Genomic DNA, 22637 nt, shown 5'->3' on the forward strand with positions numbered 1-22637 from the left:
GCACGAGCGCGGCCTCGGGCCTCCCACCCTCGGGGGACGGAGCAGCCCCGAGTCCCAAGGGACAGTGTCAGCGGGTCCACAAAAGCTTCCCAGGGTTTATTGGTAAATGACACGCGGCCTAAAAGTGGGTGTGTCCAGTACCCCGACCTAGTCCGTAAGCACAGGGCAGTGGGTTTTCGATTAAAACGGTAGGGTGGAAAGGGAAAGAGAAAATGAGAGATGAATGAAAGAGGGGCAGAGAGAGAAAAGAGAGGAAGAAAAAAAAGGGGGGAAGGGAAGGGAAGGGAAGGGAAGGGAAGGGAAGGGAAGGGAAGGGAAGGGAAGGGAAGGGAAGGGAAGGGAAGGGAAGGGAAGGGAAGGGAAGGGAAGGGAAGGGAAGGGAAGGCTGGATTTTTCAGGGCGACCCTCATCAGTTTCTGCCGATAAGATAACGCGGCGCTTTAACCCCGTCTCTGCGCAAAGCGCCCATCCGCTCACGGCCGGAGCAGTGCCGGTGCAGTCATTCCCAGCAGCTGCCACGCCAATAAAGTGTATTCCTTTTTTTAATCCTGTCTGAATTTTTTTAATTTACGTTCTCATACACATCCTCAGCGTTACGTTCTGGCGCGAGCACCACGCAGGCGAGGCCCTGCCCCGCCCCGCAGCTGGCGGCGGCGCGGGCGGCGCGGGGCAGTGACGTCAGTGCCGCGCGCCGGGAGGCGGTGGTGCCGCGGCGGCGCGCGCTGGTCCCGGTTCGTGGGAGGCCGGGCGGGACGCGGTGAGGGGGGAAGGCGCCGGCGGCTTCCAGCGGGACCGCGCTCGGGGCGCGGAGCCCCGCGGCTGTGTCGCTGCGGGCGGCGCTGCTCCTACGCACTCGCTCCGGCTGCTGCTCCGCCGGCTGTGCCCCCGTCTGCAGTGCCCGAGCCGGCGGGACTCCGGCGTGGATTGACCGCCACGGTACCGGCATTAAGGCAGCTAGGCCTCTTTTACCTATGGTACTGGCCACGGCAAAGGGCCTGCTCGGAGCTGGAAGTAAATAGCTGTTACCTAATTCCAGGGAACGGTTTCCCGCTTTCTTCTTGAAACAGTTTTTAGTCAGGCTGGAATTCATGGAAAGCATGGGAGGATAATGAGGCATTAACCTGAGAGAACTTGTTTTTTGCGGGAAGGGGTGCGTAGTGGCCTTCATTCCAGGTGGTTGTTTTCTTCCTGCAGGCTGAAGAACAGCAGTTTTTCTGCAGAGCAGAATCTTCCCTTAATCAGAGGCAGGCTCAGTGCAGCAGTGGTGAGTTACTTCTCCAATTTGTTACCATAGAAGACAGCAGTGTGTGTAAAATACAAGAACAAGACCCTAAGTGCAATGGTGATGGCTGCTTCCCACTTATGCTCCCATGTGCTTTGCTTCCCATGTCTCATACATGAAGTCATGTCTGTGACATATCTGACATGGCTTTTAAATTAGCCCAAAGAGCACATCAGTAAAACACTGCCAAATTCAAATTATATTCATAGTATACAAGTTATACCTGAATTTTTGTAAAACACATGTTCCTTATGGAGTTTGGTTTCATCAAACTTCATGGCAGCACCAAATTTGTCACTGCTCTCTGTTTTTCTTCTCTCATTCTTTCAGCGTACTGTTCTCATCAAGGACATTTACTGTCATGTCCATAAATGATAAAAGGAAGGTTTTTGTCACCCATGCTTTCTGTATAACATTTTGAAATGTTATCATCAGAAGTGGGAGTTAACTGTAGTTAAAATGAAACCTGTTCCAGAACATGAGGGCTGACTGAAACAGGCATTTCCATCTCAGCTGTTTGGCACTAGTTTGTTCTTAAGTGGTCTGTCAGGTCTTTTTGAAAATCCATTAAATTAGGTAAATTAGGAAGAAGTCAAAGGAATATGATTGACCTTGTACTATTGCTCATCCTAGAAACTTACGATTAAACTTCAAAAATATTCTTACATTGTCTCTGTATCAATTTGTCTTTTCCTATGTCATCAGTACTGAAACCTGTGACAGTCATTTTTGAGTTAATCCTCAGAATTGTCTCAGTCATTTCTTTACTCCCTGTTTTTTCTGTTAGGAATTTTTGGTCACTTTGGTGGTTACTGTCTAATATCAGAGTTCATTCTTCTCAGAATTTTTGATAAATTTTGATTGACCTTCTGTAACATTGTTGTCAGCCTTACTTGTTGCTATCCTTTGTTACTATGGTCCTCACTGTTTTTAATTTATTTATCCTTCGTGTCTTTTTCATGCTTTTTTCAGACCTAGCTTTTAGTTTCAGTATTAAATTTTTGTAAAAATGAAATCTTGTAAATTCCACTCCTGTATTTCTGTTGTTAGCAGCATGGGAAGAAAACATCTCTGACTCTTTCCTGCTCAGACATTTTTGCCTTCTTTACTGTGGCTTAAATTGGGCAAACTTTAGATAGCTTGCTTTAATTACATAAATAAAAAATTAATATGTAGGTTTTGAAAAAAATTAGGAATGTTTAACATTAGTCATTGTGTTGGATTTGGTGATTGCTGTAGTTACTAATGAGTTTAAGTAGTACCTTCAATAACCAGGATAGTTTTAGTTCTGTTGGGTCCAGTCCTTAGTAGGATTATGAGCATGTGGCATAATTGATGCAGATCCTGCAATGCTAGAAAAGAGATTAATGGAGGAGTTTGTAGAAGGCTGGAGAGAAACCAGTGTAAAACCAACTTTTCCTGAAGGTGACAGTGTCTTTGCTAATGTATCATATCTGTGTGACTGAATGCCAGAATTCGTTAGTTATTTCAGGAGTTCTTGTGGCCTTTCAGCATGGAAACGTTGTTTTTCGTCTTTTCCTTGAAACAAATGTGCTGTAAAAGTCACAGTTTCCTACTTGAACCTTCTGAACTGCAGGATGTAGCTTTATAGTTTTTCATTAGTTGTATAATCTGCTGATAAGAAGCAGCAAGTCCTCTTTGTAAGCACTCTGCAGGGAATTAGTTTAGGTGTCTGCAAAGTCTTCCTCAGGTTCCACGGTCATAAACAACATTAAGCATTACCTCCTCATAGATAATTTGCTTTAGACCACAGACTATCCTAGTAGCTCTGGCCTCTCTCCGGTTTGTTGCCTGTTGAGCTGAGGAGAGAACCAAGCTGGAAGCAGGGTCCTAGAAGCCGTCTCAGACACTGGGTAAAGAAGGATAACAACATCCACAGAGCCACTTGTGCTCTTGAAGTAGCCCAGAATGTATTTGCACTATGATCCGTGAGAGCACACTGTATTTTGTGCAATGTGTTTATGGCTTTTTCTTCTTCTGATTTTGTGAAATCTTGACTGAATCTGTTCTTGCACGTTCTTATACTAGGAAAAAATTGAATTCTTTACGAAAGAGAACAAAAATACACAGAATTAATTGTCTGGATGTTAGTGAGCTGTTACACTGCATTCCTCAGAAAAAGTGAAGTAGGGAGGTGTTTAGTGATGAAATCCTTTGTTTTGTACCTCTTCAGATGTTTAGCAGTTACCAATTTCTTTTTATAGCTGATGTGATTTTAAAATTAGGATGTATTTTAATGTGAGGGGAAAAGTACCTAGATACCTTTTTGTCGTATGAGAAGCCTGTTAAGGAAAAACATTAAACTGGCATGGCTAGTATAAAATTCGAACACTTGGAATAGTCTTGAAAGGTAAAATGTGTTTGCAGATACCTCCTCAGAAAGGGAATTAAAGAGTAAAGAATAGAAGAGGAGTAAGACTTTGCCTCTTAAAGGAGATTAAGGTGTCTAAAAGTGAGAATGGAAGTATAGGACATTAGATTATAATGATGAGGAACTGTTACTGGTATTTGTGATCTCTGAAGACACTCATTATGCTAAGGGGTAGGATTTGATGTTTTGTTTTTTATTCTAGGTGTAACTGCTTGGTTTTTTTCCTGCCAGCTGAGACTTGAGGATAGGCTATTGTCAAGTTCAATAGTGTTATATCCAGTGGGATCTTGGAGAGCATCTTTTTCATGTGGGATATGGATAGTCTCTTTTCCCTTTTGCAAGACAAAATTCAGGCATGGCAGTAAGAGTCATGCTTGGGTTTGCAGCTGACCACATTTAACACTTTCTAGTGAAAGGAATTTCTTTTCCTTCTTCCAAAATGTTTGTGTGCAATCTGGTTGTTATAGCAATGGGTGTAGACCACAGAAAAGCAGAAGACAACAAACATACCTGATACTGCTCAGTGTTTATTGTGAAGACACAGACTGATGCTAGTAAGTAAAAATAGAAATAACGCTTTTACTCAAGTAATCAAACCTGGAAATTCTGGCTGCTGTGACAGAAAGGCAGACCTTGACTTCCTTCTAAGAATGTGTTGCTTATAAGTTTGATAGACTCTGCCAAAATTTCCATAGGTGCTCATGTCTCTGAAAGTACCCAAAAGACAATAGCTATTTAATACCTTCTGAGTTTCATCTCTAGGACAGTCTTGTAGGTATAGCTCAATAGTGAGTAAAGCTGTAGAAGTCCCATAAACTATGGAGAAAGTCCTTGTCCCTGTGATTTAACCAATCTGTGGGGTAACCTATGTCCCTTTTGCCTTTCCCGTGCAACAGGTGAAGTCAGATATGTCAGAGGTGAGGATTGTCTCTGTCTCATACTATTAGAGCCAATATTCACAGCCTTTGCAGTTCTGTGGGGTTAAGTATATCCGTATATCCTCTGTATAAATTAGGGTCTGAAGAGCCCTGGTTCATCAGTTGAAAAAGAATGAGGGCAGTGTGAGGTTATCACAACAAACTAAGATTGGAGAAATCTGGGTTTAAACTCCCAAGGTGCAGCTGTGTCTGTCTGCAGGAATAACTTTCACGTGTGCATTTGTACATGGCAGTAATTAAAACTGTATTTTGAGCAGATCCCACTAAGAGGAGCTGGTGCCTTTCCTGAGTCAATTGTCTTTACAGGGGGCATGCAGAGAATAAGCTCTCCATAGAAATTCTGTTGGTGAGAAGGGAAGGTAAGGACTTTGTCAGAGTTGAAATTACATGCTAGAACCTGAGCCTGTAATGGCTTGACATTGTTCAAAGTCAGTATTCCTCCTTGCTCCCATAGTATCCTCTGGTGTTTGTGGAACAGTGTGCTTAGATGGCTTGACTTTTTAGCTTGTTTGGGTTGCTTTGTTGTGCATGCTCCCAGTATCCCACCCCTGCCTTTTGTGGACAGTTATGGCTCAGTAACAATTTGTAAGCTTGTTGTAAGTTTACATTACATTTTGACAAGATCGTGAAATAAAAGCTGCTTGCTGTTCTGTCTGCTTTTTTATGCATGGCATGTTTACCTGTCCGTAGTGTAGTGTGAAAAAGATTGCAAAACTTATTCCAGACCAAAACCTGCTATTTTCCTGCTCCTTCCATCTTTGGGTATTTAAGGGATTCAGGGAGAAGCAGAGGATTATACTGTTTATATATATATATATGTACTGTTTATTATACTGTTTCGATGACCATAGCTCTTGGTTTTAGCTTAACTAATTTGTAGCTAGCTTAAACTGCAAATTTGAGTTTTGTGCAGTAGTATTGATTCAAAATAATTTTGTTGATTTTTTTTTTTTTAACTAGACATTAATAGAAGTAAGATTAGTGACTTACTAGAAGGAAACAGAAACTGTTCAGAGGAATTTTTAAAAAGTAGTCGCAATAGACAGCTTTTTTGTGTCTCTACTGTTTGTATTTGTTATACATTTATTAGTCTTTTTCCAGTTAATTTTTTGCTATTCAAATTATACGGAATATACTTCTTCCTTAAATACTGTGTAGTATTTATAAACATTATTTAAAAATTGACCCATCTTCAGGGAGATTATTATTTTCAGTTTTGCAATTTGGCTTGTGACAGCCTCATCCAATAATCTTTACATGGGATCAAAAAGCAGATGTGCAAATTCATTGAAGACTAAATCTTGAGGGCTCTTAAATTCCTTGCCTCTTAATAGAAAATCCTTGAGCCAGAGTTTTCTGGATGACAGGCCAGCACTATGTAGAAATGTCCTGACCTAGGTGTCTGCTGTGGTTTTGACAGAGAAAGAGTATTGGGTTAAATAAATTTTTGTTCTGACCCACTAAGCTTAGTTTGATTTTTCTTGAGTTTTTTTTTTTTTTAGCAGTAGCTCAAACAGTAGCTGTTCCAGTTTTTACATGGAAGTACAAACCTTTTCAAGAATGAGAAAAAAGAAGCAAATACTTCACTTTGCTTTTTGTTGTTGTTCTTTACTGTTATCTTTAGAACCGCTAGCTAATTGTTTTGAAATAAGAAACTGGAAAAAATAATCTGTTTTTTGTGCTTGCATTTTACTAACCTAAATAAGTATGTCTTCTAATGAGAACTGTTCTAGAAGTATATAAAGTATACTTCTATATATGAAGTCTATAAATTTCCAGTGGAAACCAAAGCCTTCAGGTTTTTCCTCCCCCTTCTTAAACATGTTATCCTAGAGGTGCTATCACTGTTGCTGATGGGTTTAGCCGTGGCCAGTGGCAGATGTGGCTTGGAGCCATCTGGCACTGCCACTGACAGATATGGGGAAAGCTTCTTGCAGCTTTTCACAGAAGACACTCCTGTAGTAACCCCCCCTCTTCTGCTAACTTGTGCACAACTAGTTAAAGCAGAAAGATTGGAAGATACTTCATATGGGAGGTATAAAGCTAAGATGGAGTCACCTGTTCAATTATTGCTGTATAGAGAGATGTGATTTTATGTTTCACAGCTTTAAATGTAGACTTTCTTTGACCTTAAGACCTTCAAATTTTAGTCGGATTTTCTAGAGGATGATTGGAGATTTGGAGATTAAGAACTTCTTTTTAGGAGTGTAATTTTTTTTCAATTGTGCAATGCTATTACTGGTATAAAGGTCTTCAGTATTGTGGCCAGTTTCCTTGTTAAGGTGATTTTTCTAAAAATCAAAATTTTAAACCTGTGTCAGAATAAATTTCATGTCTTCCACTTTCTTACCATTACTGTAACAATTTCAATTTTGATTTTTTTTTCCTGAAGGTGTAAAAATAAACCTTTTTTTCCCATTAAACAAAGGCAAATCACAGAGTCATTATGATTGGAATAGACCTCCAGGGTTGAGTCCAGCCTTTGATGGATCACTGCTTTGTCAGCTACACCACTGCACTAAGTGCCACATCCAGTCTTTTATTGACCAGCTCCAGGGATGACAACTCCACAGCTTCCCTGGGCAGCCCATTCCAATGCTTAACAATAATTTCTATGTGGAAGTTCCTCTTGATATACCATCTGAACCTCCTTCTGTCTCCTCTTTGACAAGAAGCTGTTCTTTGTCTTTTATTTAGAAAACTTAAGTACATGAATATTCAAGTGTGTATGTGTTATTAAAAGTTAACATAGGCTTTAAACTGTCTTTTTTTATGAGCAGAAAACAGACTTCATAGTTTCTTTCGTATATGTGTCTTTTTCTTCTTGTAATATTATTACTGTAGTCATTATAAATGCAACTTCTGTCATCTGGAGAGCAGTGTTGTTTTGCCTTCATAGAGTACAAGGGTGCAAAAGGATGTATATACACGGGGCATTTGCCAGTACGCATTCGTAGTTCAGCTGGTTGGTATCTGTATGCTAAATAAGAAGTAAACAATATGTAGAGGAAAATTCTGTATCATGTAAGACTAATTGTGAGACTTAATGCTTTCTTTTTTAATTAATATGAATTGTTTGGATTAATTTGAATTACAGAATGTGACTATATGAATGTGTCATTTTCTCTCTTGAAGGAAAAGTAAAATGCAAAAATGTTAATAATATGCATCTTTATCTCTTTCAGACAACTCCATGGTTTGCTCTGTTTACAGCTGAGTAATTATCTCTAGTTGCAGTTTTGGTCTGAACTACTGTGCCTCACAAGAGAGGTAACTGTTTTACAATCATAATATTTCCTTCAGTTCCTCAGAGCTAGCAGATGTGCTTGTAACGATTGATTCAATGCTTGCTCGTTCTGCTGAGAGATTTCTGAAAGCAAATAATTCTATCTCTGCACCTCAACTGCCTGTGTGTGGGTGTCCTGCTATCTTTACATTGTGTAGTCTAATGAAAAATGAGTGTGGGATGTTTGAATAATAAGAATGGAAAATACCTGTCTATATTTGCTATCTTTTTCTCTTTAAGTCTTTTTTCTTCTTTTAAAATTGTTTTCAGATTTTCATGGATCTCAACAGTGCTAGTACTGTAGTTTTGCAAGTCTTGACGCAAGCTACTAGCCAAGATACTGCAGTGTTGAAGCCAGCTGAGGAACAGCTGAAGCAGTGGGAGACACAGCCAGGTTTTTATTCAGTCTTATTGGTAAGATACAGTGGAAAAGTGCTACTAAATAAACTCTGAATAATTTTGAGTATTGGTCTCTAGAACATGGTTGAAACATAATTTCTGGCTGAGAGGAACCCTGAGTTGTCATGGTCCAGATAGTAGAATCCTTATGCTGAAGGATATAGTATGTAGGATATAACAATGATAAGCATTGTCATCACTGTGTCTTTTCCCAGATATTCAGAAGGTGGAAATCCAGCCTCTAGCAGTATGAGTGGGCAGTAATGCTAAATCTTTTATTTGTCTGTTGTGAATTGTGTATGGTAAAAGGCCAAGACGGCCCTTGTCAAAGGAATTGCCTTTACTACCTCAAGAGGCAAGGGGCCTTTTGTATACCAACTCAGTAAGGACCTTTTCTTTTTTTCTTGAGATGATGCTTTTTGAACATTTTAATAGAAATTCCCTGAAGCTTTCCTTTGCATTGTGTGATGTTGCCGTGCGAGACCGGCTCCGGGCGGGTGCCGGTGGGAGGAGAGGAGAGGAGGCGGCTGTTTTTTCCCCTTCGGCTCTGCGAGGCTCAGTTCTAGTGCGGGAACAGAAGAAAGGACGACACGGGGCTCGGGGGCAGACACATGTTTATTGTGGGAGCGTGTCCCCGAGACCCCGGGACACCGAGCAGGGGTCGGTTATACCCGTGCTGGGGGCGGGGGGAACCTGAGCTGTGGCCAATGGGACGGGAGGCAGGGGAAAGGGGCAGGGAAACCACGGGGACAGAGATGGGAAAGGTGGGGGGGGGAGTGATAAGGGAACGCAGGACAAAGGGGGAACGCAGGGGGAGGGGGAATGAGGGGGGAAGAAGAGAAAATTACAAATCCTGCAGTGTGATGCCTCTCTGGGATTGCTTTCCTTTTTGTTAGTGGAGGGAGACTCTCAGGGAGATAACATGGCCTGGCTGTGGTAGTAAGGTCCTGGAATGGGGAAGGTAAATACTGATAGAAGTACTATGACCATTGGTGAAATTGATGCATTAAAATAGTCAAAATTATGACAACACAGTTAAAAAAGGAAATGAAACTGTTTCAGCAAAGACACTTGAAATTAACACTGTTGTTATTCTTCAGTATCTATGAGTATGTTTATAACAGTCTTAAAAACACAGGTAAAATGTTTTTTCTGCCAATATCTGTCCTCAGTGCATAGATTGAATGACTCAGATTTGTAGGGCGATGTATTCTGTTCTCCGTAGACCCTCTGATTTGTTTGGAAAGTTGAAGGTGAGCCTGAGGACTTAGGGAAAGGAGTAGAAGAAGATACTTTTGAGCTGTCAAATTTCCTTTTATGCACTGCCTTTGCAATAGTATAGCTATGGTGGTAAATTATCTTGATAGAAAACAGCAGAAATTGCCACTAGTGATGTTTTTTTTTCCTCTGGATGTTTGCTTTGATACCTTGCACCTCAAGAGTGTAGACAAGTTGAGCACTCACAGGTGTAACTAGAGCAGATATGAGTTAATTTTAAATACAAGGGCTAAAAATTCAGGTGCTTAGATGCTTATCAAAGATGTATATGCTGATGCATAATATACAAATGCTGATTTTTTTTATGTGATTAGGTGGATTTGTTGGAAGCACGTTAACCTTTCTTTAAGTGTGAAATATCAATATAGCCTTCCAAACTAACAAGTGAAGTGTCTGCTTCTTTGATTAACTTGATCATGACAGGTGGGCTGGCTGGGAGAGAAAATAGTTGGTAGAACAGAGAAGGGTGCAGGGAAACAAGTTAATGTAGATAGAGTGGGTAAGACAGCTGGTATTTGTGGGATGTGGCAAGTAATATAATTACTGTGAGATACACTTTCTTCTGGGATAGTCAGAGTAGAGAAAATCATAAAGAAGCATGAGACATTCATCCTTGATCCTACCATTTTTAGTACTAGTGGAGTTACTATAATTACTTTTCTGTGTTTCTCTTTTGAAGGTATTACATATCTCTGTTTTGATTCTGAATTGGATGGTTTTGAAAAGAACCACTGTGCAAGTTATATGAATTTCTATGTTGGCTTCATTCCTGTTACGTCTATGACAGCGTTATTGTGTTATATTAAATACTTCATGTTTTAAGAAGTTTGTATGAAGATACAGAGCATAATGAGAAGTTCTACTTGTTTTTGTGTAGATTCTTTGGTCTTTTTTTTCATTTTTTTATCTAGGTCTGGTCTAATTTCAATGTCTTTTTTACCTGTGGAAGCTTTGCTTCTGCTAAATATTTTAGCAAGGAGAGGAATAGTTCTTTGTAAGATCAATGGAAATTTCAGTATGAGTAGTTTGGGTTTTCTGTGTTTCATTTATTTTGAAATGTTATTTTTATGATATGGAAGTGGTATTTGACATTAGTATTTGTATGGAAGTGGTGTTTGTTAGTATTTTAATATGCTTAAGTTGCATTTGGGAAAGGTCAAGTCTTTTAGAGATTCAGTCTGTCTTCCTAAATGAGCTTTGGGTTAGGAGAGCATATTGCATATGGATAATTTTCATGTTGTGTGGTATTTTTGGTGAGTTACCACATTTCTGATATTTTTTAAAATTGCTTGTTTTGAAGTTGATATCATTGTTTGCATGTAAGTCTGTTAACTTTCTAGTGATTGGGTTGTTTTTGGGTTTTTTTTTGAGTTGGCCATTACCTTTAGAAAGATGCTACTATTAATAAAAGCAGATTTTGAGTGAAAGTTAGGTTTTGAATTCACGCTGAAAATGAGGTCCCAGGTTTCTACAGTGTTGAGTTATTTGAAAAGTTTGTTTATGCCTGTGTTTGCAGGCATGGTGCCCAAAAGTTGCAGATACTTTTGACCAGAATCCCTGCATTTTTCAGGTCCCTTCATACTGGACTTCTAAAAGCAATGAATATAAGTGGTGCACTTTTTCTGCAGCGCACTGTATATAAGAACACAGAGTTCACACATGCTTGCTCTCTAAAGGCGCGAGTAATGATGTCTCACGCTTTGAGTAGGATCCATCTGATGCAGTAGAAAACAGGAGGAGAGCTGCTGTTCATAGTACCCATTCAATAGCCTACCTTTATTAACCCTTGGATGGTTAATTTTACACTATTACCATACAAAATAACTCATCTGTGTTTGTCTGTATGTACATACAGGTATATAAAAGTGTATACAGATAGATACATATGTTATCTATCTACAGATAAATGGCTTTTTATTGGTAGAAACTGATTTCCCGATTTCCTAAGCATAGTTAAATTTGAAAATTGTAGACCTACCAGGTCACTATTTTACAAACAGTATTGGTAAACAGGATGGTTCTTGGCAAATCAATAAATAACATAATGAATAAGTAACCTAAAGACTGGATTCTGACTAGAATAATGAGTTATCCTGTATTCTACAGGGGCACAAACTTCTGAGAGCTATGTCATTAAAGAATGTAAAAAATGTCTGATTATAGTAATTACTACCGTTATATTTCCTTCCCTGCCAGACAAGATTAGCAATACATTTGCCTTATATGTTGTTTTTAAAATAAATCAAAACTTGGGCTAGTGATAAACATTATTTTAATCTCTAAAAATTTATGTTTAGCACAGTGTCTTCATTTCCCTGTCAAATGATGTTTAAGGCTTTTTGTTTATGTATACCCATATCACAGTGGTGTATTTCCACATACACCAGGGCATGCATTGATACAATTTTTGTCTTGCCTGTGAGATCTTGGGCACTTTCTAACTTTTTTTTTTTTTTTTTTTTTCTAACAGAATATCTTTACAAATCATAGCCTGGATGTGAATGTAAGATGGTTAGCTGTGCTGTACTTTAAAAATGGAATTGATCGCTACTGGAGACGAGTTGCACCGCAGTAAGTTTTGAGTTCTTCCACTTAACCATCTTAAAGTTGACTGTTATGATTGCCAGGCTGGAAAAACAGCAGATCCTTAGTTGGTAGAAGTTACTTTAGAATTTATGGTGAAACTAACAACATTCTTCAAACTTCAGGACTTGCTGATAAAACATTTTGTCTTTATATTGATTTGTATTACTCTAGTTATGATTTACTTTTGAGGGCTGAGTTGGAAGGCTGTTTTCTATTAGAGGCTAATAGGTTTTGAAGTGATGCAGTACATGTTACAAGATTAACACCTGGATTTACTAATAGTGACAGAAGTGAAAGATAGTCTCTTGGATAGTGAGAGAGATACTTTGTTTAAGCTGATCTATATTCAGTGTGTACATGGGAAACAGGCACTAGTTATCGTACTAAAAAGTTTTGGTATTCTTTTTTGTTGTTCTGATATGTGGGTTCTGATAATGCATAACAAAGAGTTCTCCAGAGATGAGAAATACAAGCACTTTTCATGAGCACCATGTAATTTACTTAAAAATTACAAAAGGTGCCATTTTAATATATAACCCATAGAATTGCATACTTCCCAGTCTTTTGTATGTGCTTATTTTTCCTTTAAAAGCAAGTGTGATTTCACAAAGAGTTTCAATTCCAGAACTCAAAAAGGCTTGCAAGTGTTCAGTTGCAAATGCTAGTAATAGGTGGGACTGTCACTATCAGATATAGGGTATTAGATGGAATCCTAGGTACAGTTTTTTCTGGATCACAAATCTAAGTGTTATGATGCAAACTAGGATTTTCATTGTTCATTGTTTGAGACAGTTCCATGTATTTTGCCTTGCATTGTAAGCCTTTCCAAAGATCTACCAAAGGAGGGAAAAATTATAAAATTCTGTATCCATAGCACATTTAAAGTAGTGTAGTACTCCTTCATTATAGCATAGAGCACTAAAATATTTTTATGTGTGAATTAGTATATAATTGCAAAACATCTGCAAGCATTTGGATTCTTTTTTATGTGAAAGGAAAATACCATCTTTTTCATGAAAGATGGCATGTATCTTTGACTTTTCTGATTAAAAGGATTCTGCTTACAGTACCTGTACTTTGCAAGACTTACTGGAAGAAGTTAAACATTATTTTAGTTTGTAAATATTTTTAGCCACTAGTAGCATTTGTGGTAAAAACGCATAGTTTATTTCTTGTAGAACTAAAGACTAGAATTTTACTGTTTGATGTAAAAAGTAAATAAAAATATTTTCTTGTAGATTGAAATTAAATGTAATTTAAAAAAAAAAATATTTCTTGGCTATAGAAGATTCCGTGAGTTAAATCTATGTTAAATTTCCAATACAACCCTATTTTTCCCCATTTCTAACTTTGCTGCTACTAAGTTATTGCAATTAAAGTATAAAATAAATTTTAAAAATTGCTGGCTGCTGTTAAGGATTCAATGGAGTAATGAATACTAAATTTTTAGTCTGTATCCAACTGTTTTTCATACTAAATTTGTTAGATGTGACATTTTGTCAGCACTGAGCCAGATCATGTTTCTCTTAGAATATGTTGAGCTAATTTTTAGAAATCCTGATTTAAATTAAATTATCTGTTGATTATTTTGTGAACCAATCACACTTGGAATATCATGATTTTTTGAAGGCCTCATTGTAGAGATTGCATTATTGTTGTCTTTGTAAAATTCTCGTCTTTTAGTCTTGTGTCTCAGCAGCTGTCTGCTCTCCATCCTTAGGAGTACATCAAGCATGTTTTGATGTACAGATCAGGCTTAAAACTGCATTTTCCAGTGAGAGTGATTTAGAAGATGAGCCTATGAACTTCCTCCCTCCTGCTTTTTCAGGCAGCTTTTCATATAGCTGTGGTGAAGAGACAAGAGTTGTCATAGTCTCTTTTCAGGCACAATTTGTCTTCTTCTTTTGATATATTTGTTGGCAGCTTCCTGAAAAGCTGGTCTCACAGAATGATTTTTATGTGGTTTTTTTTTCTTCAGAAATGGTTTGTCTTGATTTCAAGAGTTGAACGTGTTTTTGATTATACAGACAATTACTTTTGTATCATGTCTGTTGTGGACTTTGTTCTCTTACTTGAGTACCGTGTTAGCAACATGGTACAATACTTTTAACATTTTACTGCTTTAACATGTTTTTACTTGTGTGATGACTTCTCATAAGCCAGAAATCCAAATGTAAAATATCAGGCTTTTTAAAAAAAAGCTTGAAAATAATATTTAAAGTATTTGGATGCATATTTCTCCATACCACAAACACAGAGAAAGATAAAGTTTTGCTGAACTTTCAAATTTTGAAAGACTACAGCATAGTAGATAGAAGTTCATGTGTAGATGAAGCTATTTTAATTTTTTAGGCACATATAATTCAATGCTGAAGGGAAGTAACTGGCTGAGTGAGGCACATTCTTCCTAACTTCTCGCCTGCCTATCACTTTTATAGATGGAATTATGGAATTGGCTTCCTTGCAAGGCATTAAGGGAGGCTGAGGGCAGTGGTGGCAGTCTGTGTCTCCTTCAGGGGCTGAGGGTGTCTGTCCCTCTTCTCCGGCAGATGTCACTCTCCTGTTGTTTAAACGGTCCGGCAAACCCTTAGGAGCTCTGTCACACAGTACTGCTGTGTGACACTTGCATCCACATTGATTTCTTAGAATTTTTTTCATTACTGTTTTCCAGTTTTGCTTATCACGAGCTTGTGTCTTTGAGGCATTCATCCTCATGAATCTGTTTCTTTTCTTTCCTTTGTTTTGTCTGCAATGGCAAACACTTAATTACAGCGTTTTTATTTACAGTAAGTAATGAACTGAATTCTTGCTGCTCTTAGACTGTGCATATGATAAGTTTAATATAATTATAATTATGAAAAAATGGTTAAAGCCGGGGTTTTGTGAGTCCAGAAACAAAGCAAATGAAGTAATATAGTAAAATGGATTTTTTTTTTCTTTACAAACCAGATTTTAGGTGCTTTCTGTTGTCTTTGAAAGTGAGATATTATACAAACTACATTTAATTGAGAATAGATTTTTAAATTTTATTAACAAGAGCTATTAAGTTTTAGAAACCAGTTAGAGGATGCCTACATATGTGGAAATTGTATACTGTATTTTCATATTACAAAAGAAAAAACCCTCAAAATTTATTTTCCTGGAATGTGATCTCATGGCTTTAGATTAATAAATTAAATAGTTACATGCAGAAAAGCTCTTATTGTTGCAGAAATCTCTGTAAATTTTAGCCAAAATATTTTTAGGGATAATTTAATTTTTTGTGGAAATAATCTTACAGCCTATGTCTTGATTTAAAATATAAAAAATAAAATTGTGCCTCTTGAATGCAGTAATTACCTTGGAAAATAAGACTTAGTGTACAGTTCTTAGTCACCAGTGAAACAATGAATTGCCCCCCTTTTGTACTGTATTTCAAATGATAAGTCTTATCTAGGAAATAGGGAATACTTGTGTTTTGTGCAGGGGTGAAAGGAAAGTGAAAACTAGAAAATTTTTGCAGATGTTTGTTCTTATGGAAATTCCTGCTACTGTTTTTTTATTCTTTTGAGATTATTATTTAGTATTTGTCTAGATTAGTGTAAAACCTATGCTTTAGAGAGCTTTAGATATAATTTTAAACCTCAATATATAAAACTAGTTGGTTAATATCTATGCCTGAGGTCAGATAAGGGCAAGTGGTTGTGTTGGTGTGTTTAATTTTAATTTCCAGCTACTGGTCTTCACTGAGATGAGCTCTTTGCATGCTTCTAAGTCATTGCAATGTTAGGGGAAACTTCGGTCTGAACAACCTTGTGTGATAACTTACAGGCTTTTTATGAAGAAGAAACAGCTTTCTAGGTGCTATCAGTAAATGAAATTTTGTTGGGGTTTTTTGTTTAGTTTGGTTTTGATTTTCTTTTTCCCTGATAGTATAATCTATAAATATCAACAAAACCTTTTTTAAAGGAGTGTGTTGTGTTTCCTGCCGGAAATTATAGGAAAATTGCATGAATTATATAAAATCTGAAGTAATACAGGAGTGCTATAATAGTGTAACTTGTAGTCTTAAACTGATAGAGGTCACTCAAAATTAAGTATTAAGATACCACAATGCTGCACTTGAAGGAAAATTAACCTTTATGGCTTAGAATTTGCCCTGTTCATTGTTTTTCCCTGCATTTTATGGAGAATGTATCAATGTACTTTTCACTCAAAGCTATAATTTTCGAAAGATCTGTACTTTTAAGTGGAACTGTACTTTTAAGTGTAAATATATTACTTTCTTATAGAAAAGGATTTATACTTGAAAAGACTTACAGCTTTTACAAAAAGAGTTGTCATCTGATATGGTGATTGCCTTATTCTGGACAATTTTTCGGCCATTGTCCATTAGTGTACATGAGCAAATTCATGTTCAAATCCTCAATTCTGTCAGTAATAACTATATAACAATTGTCTCTGAGTAATCAATTTGTATTTTGTACAGTTTTATGATTTTTCATTATATATCTGTGTATCTCACTCTCTCAACTCTTGCCATTTGTCTTTAAAAAGGTCACTTAAGGTCTCAGAACATGAAACTAAAATGCTATAAGTATTTTTTTCACTGTTCCCTCTTTTTAGAGATACTTGAAATAGTGGAAGAACAAAGGATGTTATTTTGTTAGTTTTGATAGTGTTTTTGGTAGTTACAAATGAATTTATAGTAGTTTTTTTAATTTGAAAATAAATAATATTTTAATAAATATATCCTGGCAGTGCTCTTTCTGAAGAAGAAAAAACTACATTGCGTGCTGGACTTATCACCAACTTTAATGAGCCAGTGAATCAGGTTAGTGGTGATTGTTTATTACTCTCACAAGAAAATGCTTGTATTGATAGATTTCTTGGTTTATTTCTTTACAAAGTATTTAATTATAATAATGAAGCTGCAGTTTACATGTTACTGTGCAGACAGATCTTCAAGTGAGATCTTTTACCATCATTGAATTATAGAACCACTTTGGTTGAACCCAACGTTTTGTCTCTGTGGTTCATTTCTTTTGGTGTTGCAGTGGCAGTTTGTTGTCTCTTGCTGTTTGTGCAGCCATTTGGTGAAATGGTTCAGGGAATGGATGTGGCTGAAAGGTAACCTTTCCCTGAGTGATTTTTGGCTTTTTCCAGTTGTGTCTGTTCTCATACCTGACTCCCAGTGTGGCCATGCAAGGAAGTGTGGCAGTGGCAGAGCAGGAATGAGCTGTTGAGATTGCTGCTGCATAAACCCACCTAAGCAGTATTGCTGTCACATGCCTAGTTACAGCATTCAATGAATTGAAATAAGCTTAATAAAGCTTCACTGTGATAGTGTCTTTTCTTACATAAAATGTCTAATTGTAAGCTGTGATTTTCATTAGAATAAGAATTTATTATTGTATTGAGTACAGAACTAATGTTAGGGGCACATTGTATGCCCATGCTAGATGAATCAATCTTACTTTTGCTAACTTCTTTGTCATGTAAGTATAAGATTCTGCAAGCAAGTATTTGCTAATAGTTTAAACTAGATCTTAAAAAACTTTGTCAAGGAAATACAGAAATGATAGATAGGCATGAGGTTAAGACTGAAAAAAAAAGGCATTGTGAATAAACTTTGGTTCTGCAGACAGTTCTGTTTTAACTTTTTGGGATTTCTGTACAGGATTAATGTCACTTCTAGGATTAGGGCATTTTATCAAAATTAAGATAATTTAGTCTTTGTAGAAGTCCATTGTGAAATGAACAATTTTGACTAGAGTTAAAATTTTTAATTGCAAATACAATTATAAAAAAAGCATATAAAGTGTTCTAAAAGTTGTTCTGAAGGTATAGTTTCAATGTAAACAATATGACAAATATAATTAGTTTCTCTATTTTAATTAAATAGAACTGTGAAGCATGTCAAGCTGAACCATAGTATGTGTCATTTATGCTTCTACTGGGTAGAATATAATTTATCAAATATTTAATTTTGAAGTTTGTCTGATTTTTGCACATGTAAATAGGTAAATTAACTATGAAATTCTGATATTAACGATATTGTTTGCAAAACAAAACTTTTTATCAATAAATTTTTCCATACATTCATTAGTATTTCATCAGTTTGCCTGCTAAGATGATAGCATAGCATTTTTTGTAGTTAAGAATGCCGCTGCTGATGAACAGTTTTGGGAGTTCTCTGACTATAGTTGCAGTTGAGATTGGAACCTTTTAAACTGACATTTAAAGAGTAGTGGCTTCATGTGTTGATTTGTTTTTTGGGATATCATTTTTTAAAATGTGGAGATTTTTATTTGTTTTTATCGCAGCGGTCTAAATAATTGTCCAAACAATTATGTGTGATATGGAAATATGTTTACAGAGTCCATATCCCCTTTTTATCCCCTTTTTCCCAATCTGTCTTGTAGGTATCCTGAGGTGTCCTTTCTGAGAAATCTTTTGTTTAGTTCCCAGCCTGCTTGATATGTCTGAGTTTTGATATCCTGTGTTCCTGATAACTGCACTTTTCCAGTCACAGACAGTTCATAACACAGTTGCTATCTGCTTATGCTTTTTGCATCACTGAAGTCAGAAGAAATTATGACTCTTGTATAGAAAGAAAAACAACACCAAAAAGTGAGAAATAGGCATAGTGTGGAGATGTAATGATACCACTTGACTTCCAGGAGAGGTGTAGAAGAAGAAGAGAACATACCATCTGCTAAAAGCATAATTTCCATGCCCTCTGAAGATATTTAGCATATGGAGGGAACAGTGGAACAAAGTAGTTCTTCAAATGTATGACAGTAAATTCTTTTTCTTCTTTCTCCCCATTTAAAATGCCAGTGCTCATGATAGAAGTACTTAATGGCCTTCCTGAGATGTTGCTTCTTGTATCACGTAGGGAGAAGACTATTTGCTCCCCTATTTTGTCAACTGACGTAATTTGGTAATTTGTAGGACTCGCAGCTCTTCCTTGTGAATGTTGACATCATCTTCCTGAAGCAATTCTTCTCACTAAGCAGCATGGTAGAAATCAATATTGTGGAAAATTTGGTGGGGTTATTGGATTCCATATGAAATAGCTGAGGCACCAGTGAAGACAAGAGGCATTCCTCTATTCTTATTCCTTTAAATTACTTGGATTCCTTCTGGTAGCCTAAGAAGGTGACTTCTTTGTCAGGCTGGAAGTGTGGTTATTCTAGAGTGCTGAAGGAGGGAGTGTCTGCTTCACTAGTCCAGTCAAGGACCTTTTCAATTGGAATGGGATAAGAACAGGGAAAATAAGAATGTGAAAGTTTTGGGTATTTGAGGTAGGGCTTTGAGCAACTATACAAAATATGCTGAGGAATGTTTAGGGGAAGGGAGTTGCACAGCAGCCAAGTGTGGAATAGACAGAAAGAGGGCACGAGAAGGGCCAGTCATGTGTAAACCGTGGGTGGTCTATACCTGTGTCTGAACAAACCCTGTGCATGATGACCGCTGCATGTGTTCTGATTGCATCCTTTACCTGTCTTACTGTGTAGTCTCACTCAGTTCATCATACATGTGTGCTCCAGGGACCAGGTTCCTGCTGCTTGCAAGACTTGCGCCAGTGGGATTTGGCCCAGCAACCAAAGTCAGATGGTATGCGTGGTGCAGGTGCACCTGGCCTGTGGTTCTGAAGGTCTGGAGCAAGAGAGAGTTTCAGTATTGGTTACGAGGATGGGGCATAGGCTTATACACATGTCTTCCTGGGCCTCTATCCAAAAGTCACATAGGGCAGAATTATGGGTAATATGTATTCAGCAGTCTATGTTCATAGAAAGTGAAAAAAAAGATCACTAAGTAAAAAATGGTTCCCAGATACTTGTTTCTTCATTTATGTAATTTCTAGAATAAATATAGTTACTGGTCTTCATGTAAAATTTAAATAAGGTATTTAGTTTAGTATTTTATCTAATACTTGCTACAAACACAAAAGTTTTCTCCACATTTATGTGCATTCTGCAAACTTAAAAACAGCTTGAGAAAAAGCACACAAAAATCTGTCTAGTCAAAAATCATTCTAGTTATTTTTGGTTCAGGTTTTATTTGGCTGTGGATCTCATAATTATTCCTTTCCTAAATGCTCTTTGACTTAGTGGTGTCTGGTTTTTTTTTTTTTTTTTTTTTTGCAGATAGCAACTCAGATCTCTGTACTGATTGCTAAAGTTGCCAGAGTGGACTGCCCAAGGCAATGGCCAGAACTTATACCCACTCTTGTAGAATCTGTGAAGGTGCAGGATGATCTTCAACAACACAGGGCTCTACTTACGTTTTACCATGTTACAAAGACCCTGGCATCCAAACGGCTTGCTGCAGATAGGAAGCTTTTCTATGATGTAAGTAAGGTGATGCAGTAATTTAGAGCATGCTAACTGTATTGTACGTGCTTGCGTCTTCCTGAGTTTAGCTGGCAGGGCATTAGTGGCATGTCTGTGGACTTCAATGTCTGCCCTTGGAACAGAAATGCTCTTATGTTGTGGGAGCTTGATACTATGGAATAACTGGAAGTCAGTTTCTGTGTGAGATGGTTGAGATCTTTATTAATTTTGCATACAGCTTGACTATTGTTATCTTAATTCATGTAAAGAAGCAGAACTTCATCTACAGAACAGTATCTGCATATCAGACTTAAGATGTACATGATCTTACTTTTCTAGGAATTTATGGAGTTTTTTTGGAAGTGTGTTCTGATTTTTTAAATCAGTGTGGTTTTTGAGAAATACTGGGGTTTAGTCTTCCATACTACCATATTTTAGCTTTTTTCATCAGCATGAATATGTTTGAGATTTTTCTAGGCCATCTCTTTAGGTTAATTAAAAGGCAAGATGTGAACACAAATGCCAAATCTCATGTCATTCAGTTTACATTCTCTCTGTAAAAACCTACTGATTAGAACACAGATGTAACCTTGGCTGTAGGCCATGCATCTCCAAACCCGCTTGGAGTCAGGCAGCGATGTAGTACAGTTAAACGAATTTACTGAGTTAAACATTTTTTCCAAATGTGTTATTCTGGAATTCTTGAAATTTTAGTTTATTTCTTCATTTTAAAGGAAAGACTGAGCACCTGACATGAAGATTGTTTACGGTTGTAGAAATTTCTATCTATGTAATCAATAAGATGAAATTTTAACTATCAGGAGTCTGAGGCATTGAAGACTGACTTGTAAATAGGACCTTTACTAATCTTTACTCAGTGAAAGTAAATAACCAAAGTCATGTGCTTTTGACTCCATTCATATCAAGTGTAGCAGACTAAATGCAGATTTCTGTAATTATGCTGCTATCAATTCCTACCATAACTGACTGAGAAAACCTTCATCTTCTGTTTGTAATTCACATATCTTTATCAGTTAAGCACTGTGTATCAACTGTAATGTGAATTAAGTTTGAGATTTGTTCAGTTCTACGTGATTAGAAACTATTTGTCATTCTGTGTTTTAAAAATAATGAGGGAAAGTATCAGTATTTGCAGCTATCAACAAAGTAAAGTGAGTTTTGAAGTAGGCATTGTTTAATAATATTGCACCTGTAACTGCTAAGTGTGTCCCAGAGTAAGCTGATTCAGACATTAACTGTAAGATGGACAGTTTGTCATTGTGGGAGAAGAGGTGATAATAAAAGCTCATAATTTTTTGAAGCATCATACCGTATTATGTACCAGCAGATGTATTTACTGAAAATCAGGTAAGAAAGGAGGCCTAAATAGTTTTCTTTAAGGTGAGAGTCATGGACCCAAATAGTCAGGGAAAGCAGTAAGTTTATCATAACATCTTCAAATTAAGGCAAGGTATTTTTCTGGAAAATGTCTTAAGGTTAGTACAACTCATTACAACAAAGAAGCAAATTAAACATTGTGGTCCATGATACATACAAGAAGCTGGATTAAATATTTTAATAGTCTAAACCAGCCTTTAAAATTTGGGATTTATTATGGTATAGCAAAATTCAGGAAACAAAATCTATTCTTCATCTTCCCTTTGCAGCTTACATCTAGTATTTATAGCTTTGCATGTTCCTTGTGGAATCACCATACAGATACATTCCTACAACAGATTTGTACAGGGGATGAAGCTGCAGCTGCAAATTCACTAGAAAGGACCTTGTTGTCATTGAAAGGTAATAATATAGAATGATGTTAAGTGTAAGGAATCAAATAACTTTCTTCACAGGGAATGCATAGAAGTTTTTTGGTAAATAGTTCTCATTCTCTAAAAAAAGCCATTCCCATTGGGAATAACTGTATTTTGGTTTGTTTTACCTGTATTGTTAGTAAGGCAGAAGGATGATTACTCATGCAAAATGGGGAGAGAGTGGTCTTGTTTCTCAATATGTGAGAAGCTGTGCAGTCCACTGAGCATATTGTAAGAAATCAATGTCTAGGAAGTTGGAAGGTGGGTGGCATAACAGGATGTTTTCTTACATATGTTGTAATTTAGGTTTGCATGTCTTTAACACTTAATTGAGGAAGCTT

The 22637-nt window shown here is 37.1% G+C and overlaps 1 protein-coding gene across 15 annotated transcripts in view; it reads left to right on the forward strand.

The window, feature by feature from the left end:
- Positions 1–54: 54 nt before the first annotated feature.
- IPO11 (importin 11) overlaps positions 55–22637 on the forward strand; it is an 81612-nt gene continuing 59029 nt past the window's right edge. The window contains exons 1-9 of one of the 15 annotated variants that reach the window (XM_021534366.4): positions 672–936; positions 1195–1264; positions 4919–4971; positions 7798–7882; positions 8169–8312; positions 12046–12146; positions 16902–16974; positions 20297–20500; positions 22150–22282. In XM_021534366.4, the coding sequence (XP_021390041.2) occupies positions 8175–8312; positions 12046–12146; positions 16902–16974; positions 20297–20500; positions 22150–22282 (649 nt within the window). In that variant the 5' untranslated portion in view covers positions 672–936; positions 1195–1264; positions 4919–4971; positions 7798–7882; positions 8169–8174. Of the gene's footprint in view, positions 155–671; positions 1012–1194; positions 1265–4869; positions 4972–7797; positions 7883–8168; positions 8313–12045; positions 12147–16901; positions 16975–20296; positions 20501–22149; positions 22283–22637 lie in introns of those variants that run through there. The other 14 variants (XM_085566973.1, XM_085566971.1, XM_085566972.1 and 11 more) reach the window with 14 other exon arrangements.

This window comes from Lonchura striata, chromosome Z, assembly GCF_050655825.1.
Source record: "Lonchura striata isolate lonStrDom1 chromosome Z, ASM5065582v1, whole genome shotgun sequence".
NCBI lineage: Eukaryota > Metazoa > Chordata > Aves > Passeriformes > Estrildidae > Lonchura > Lonchura striata.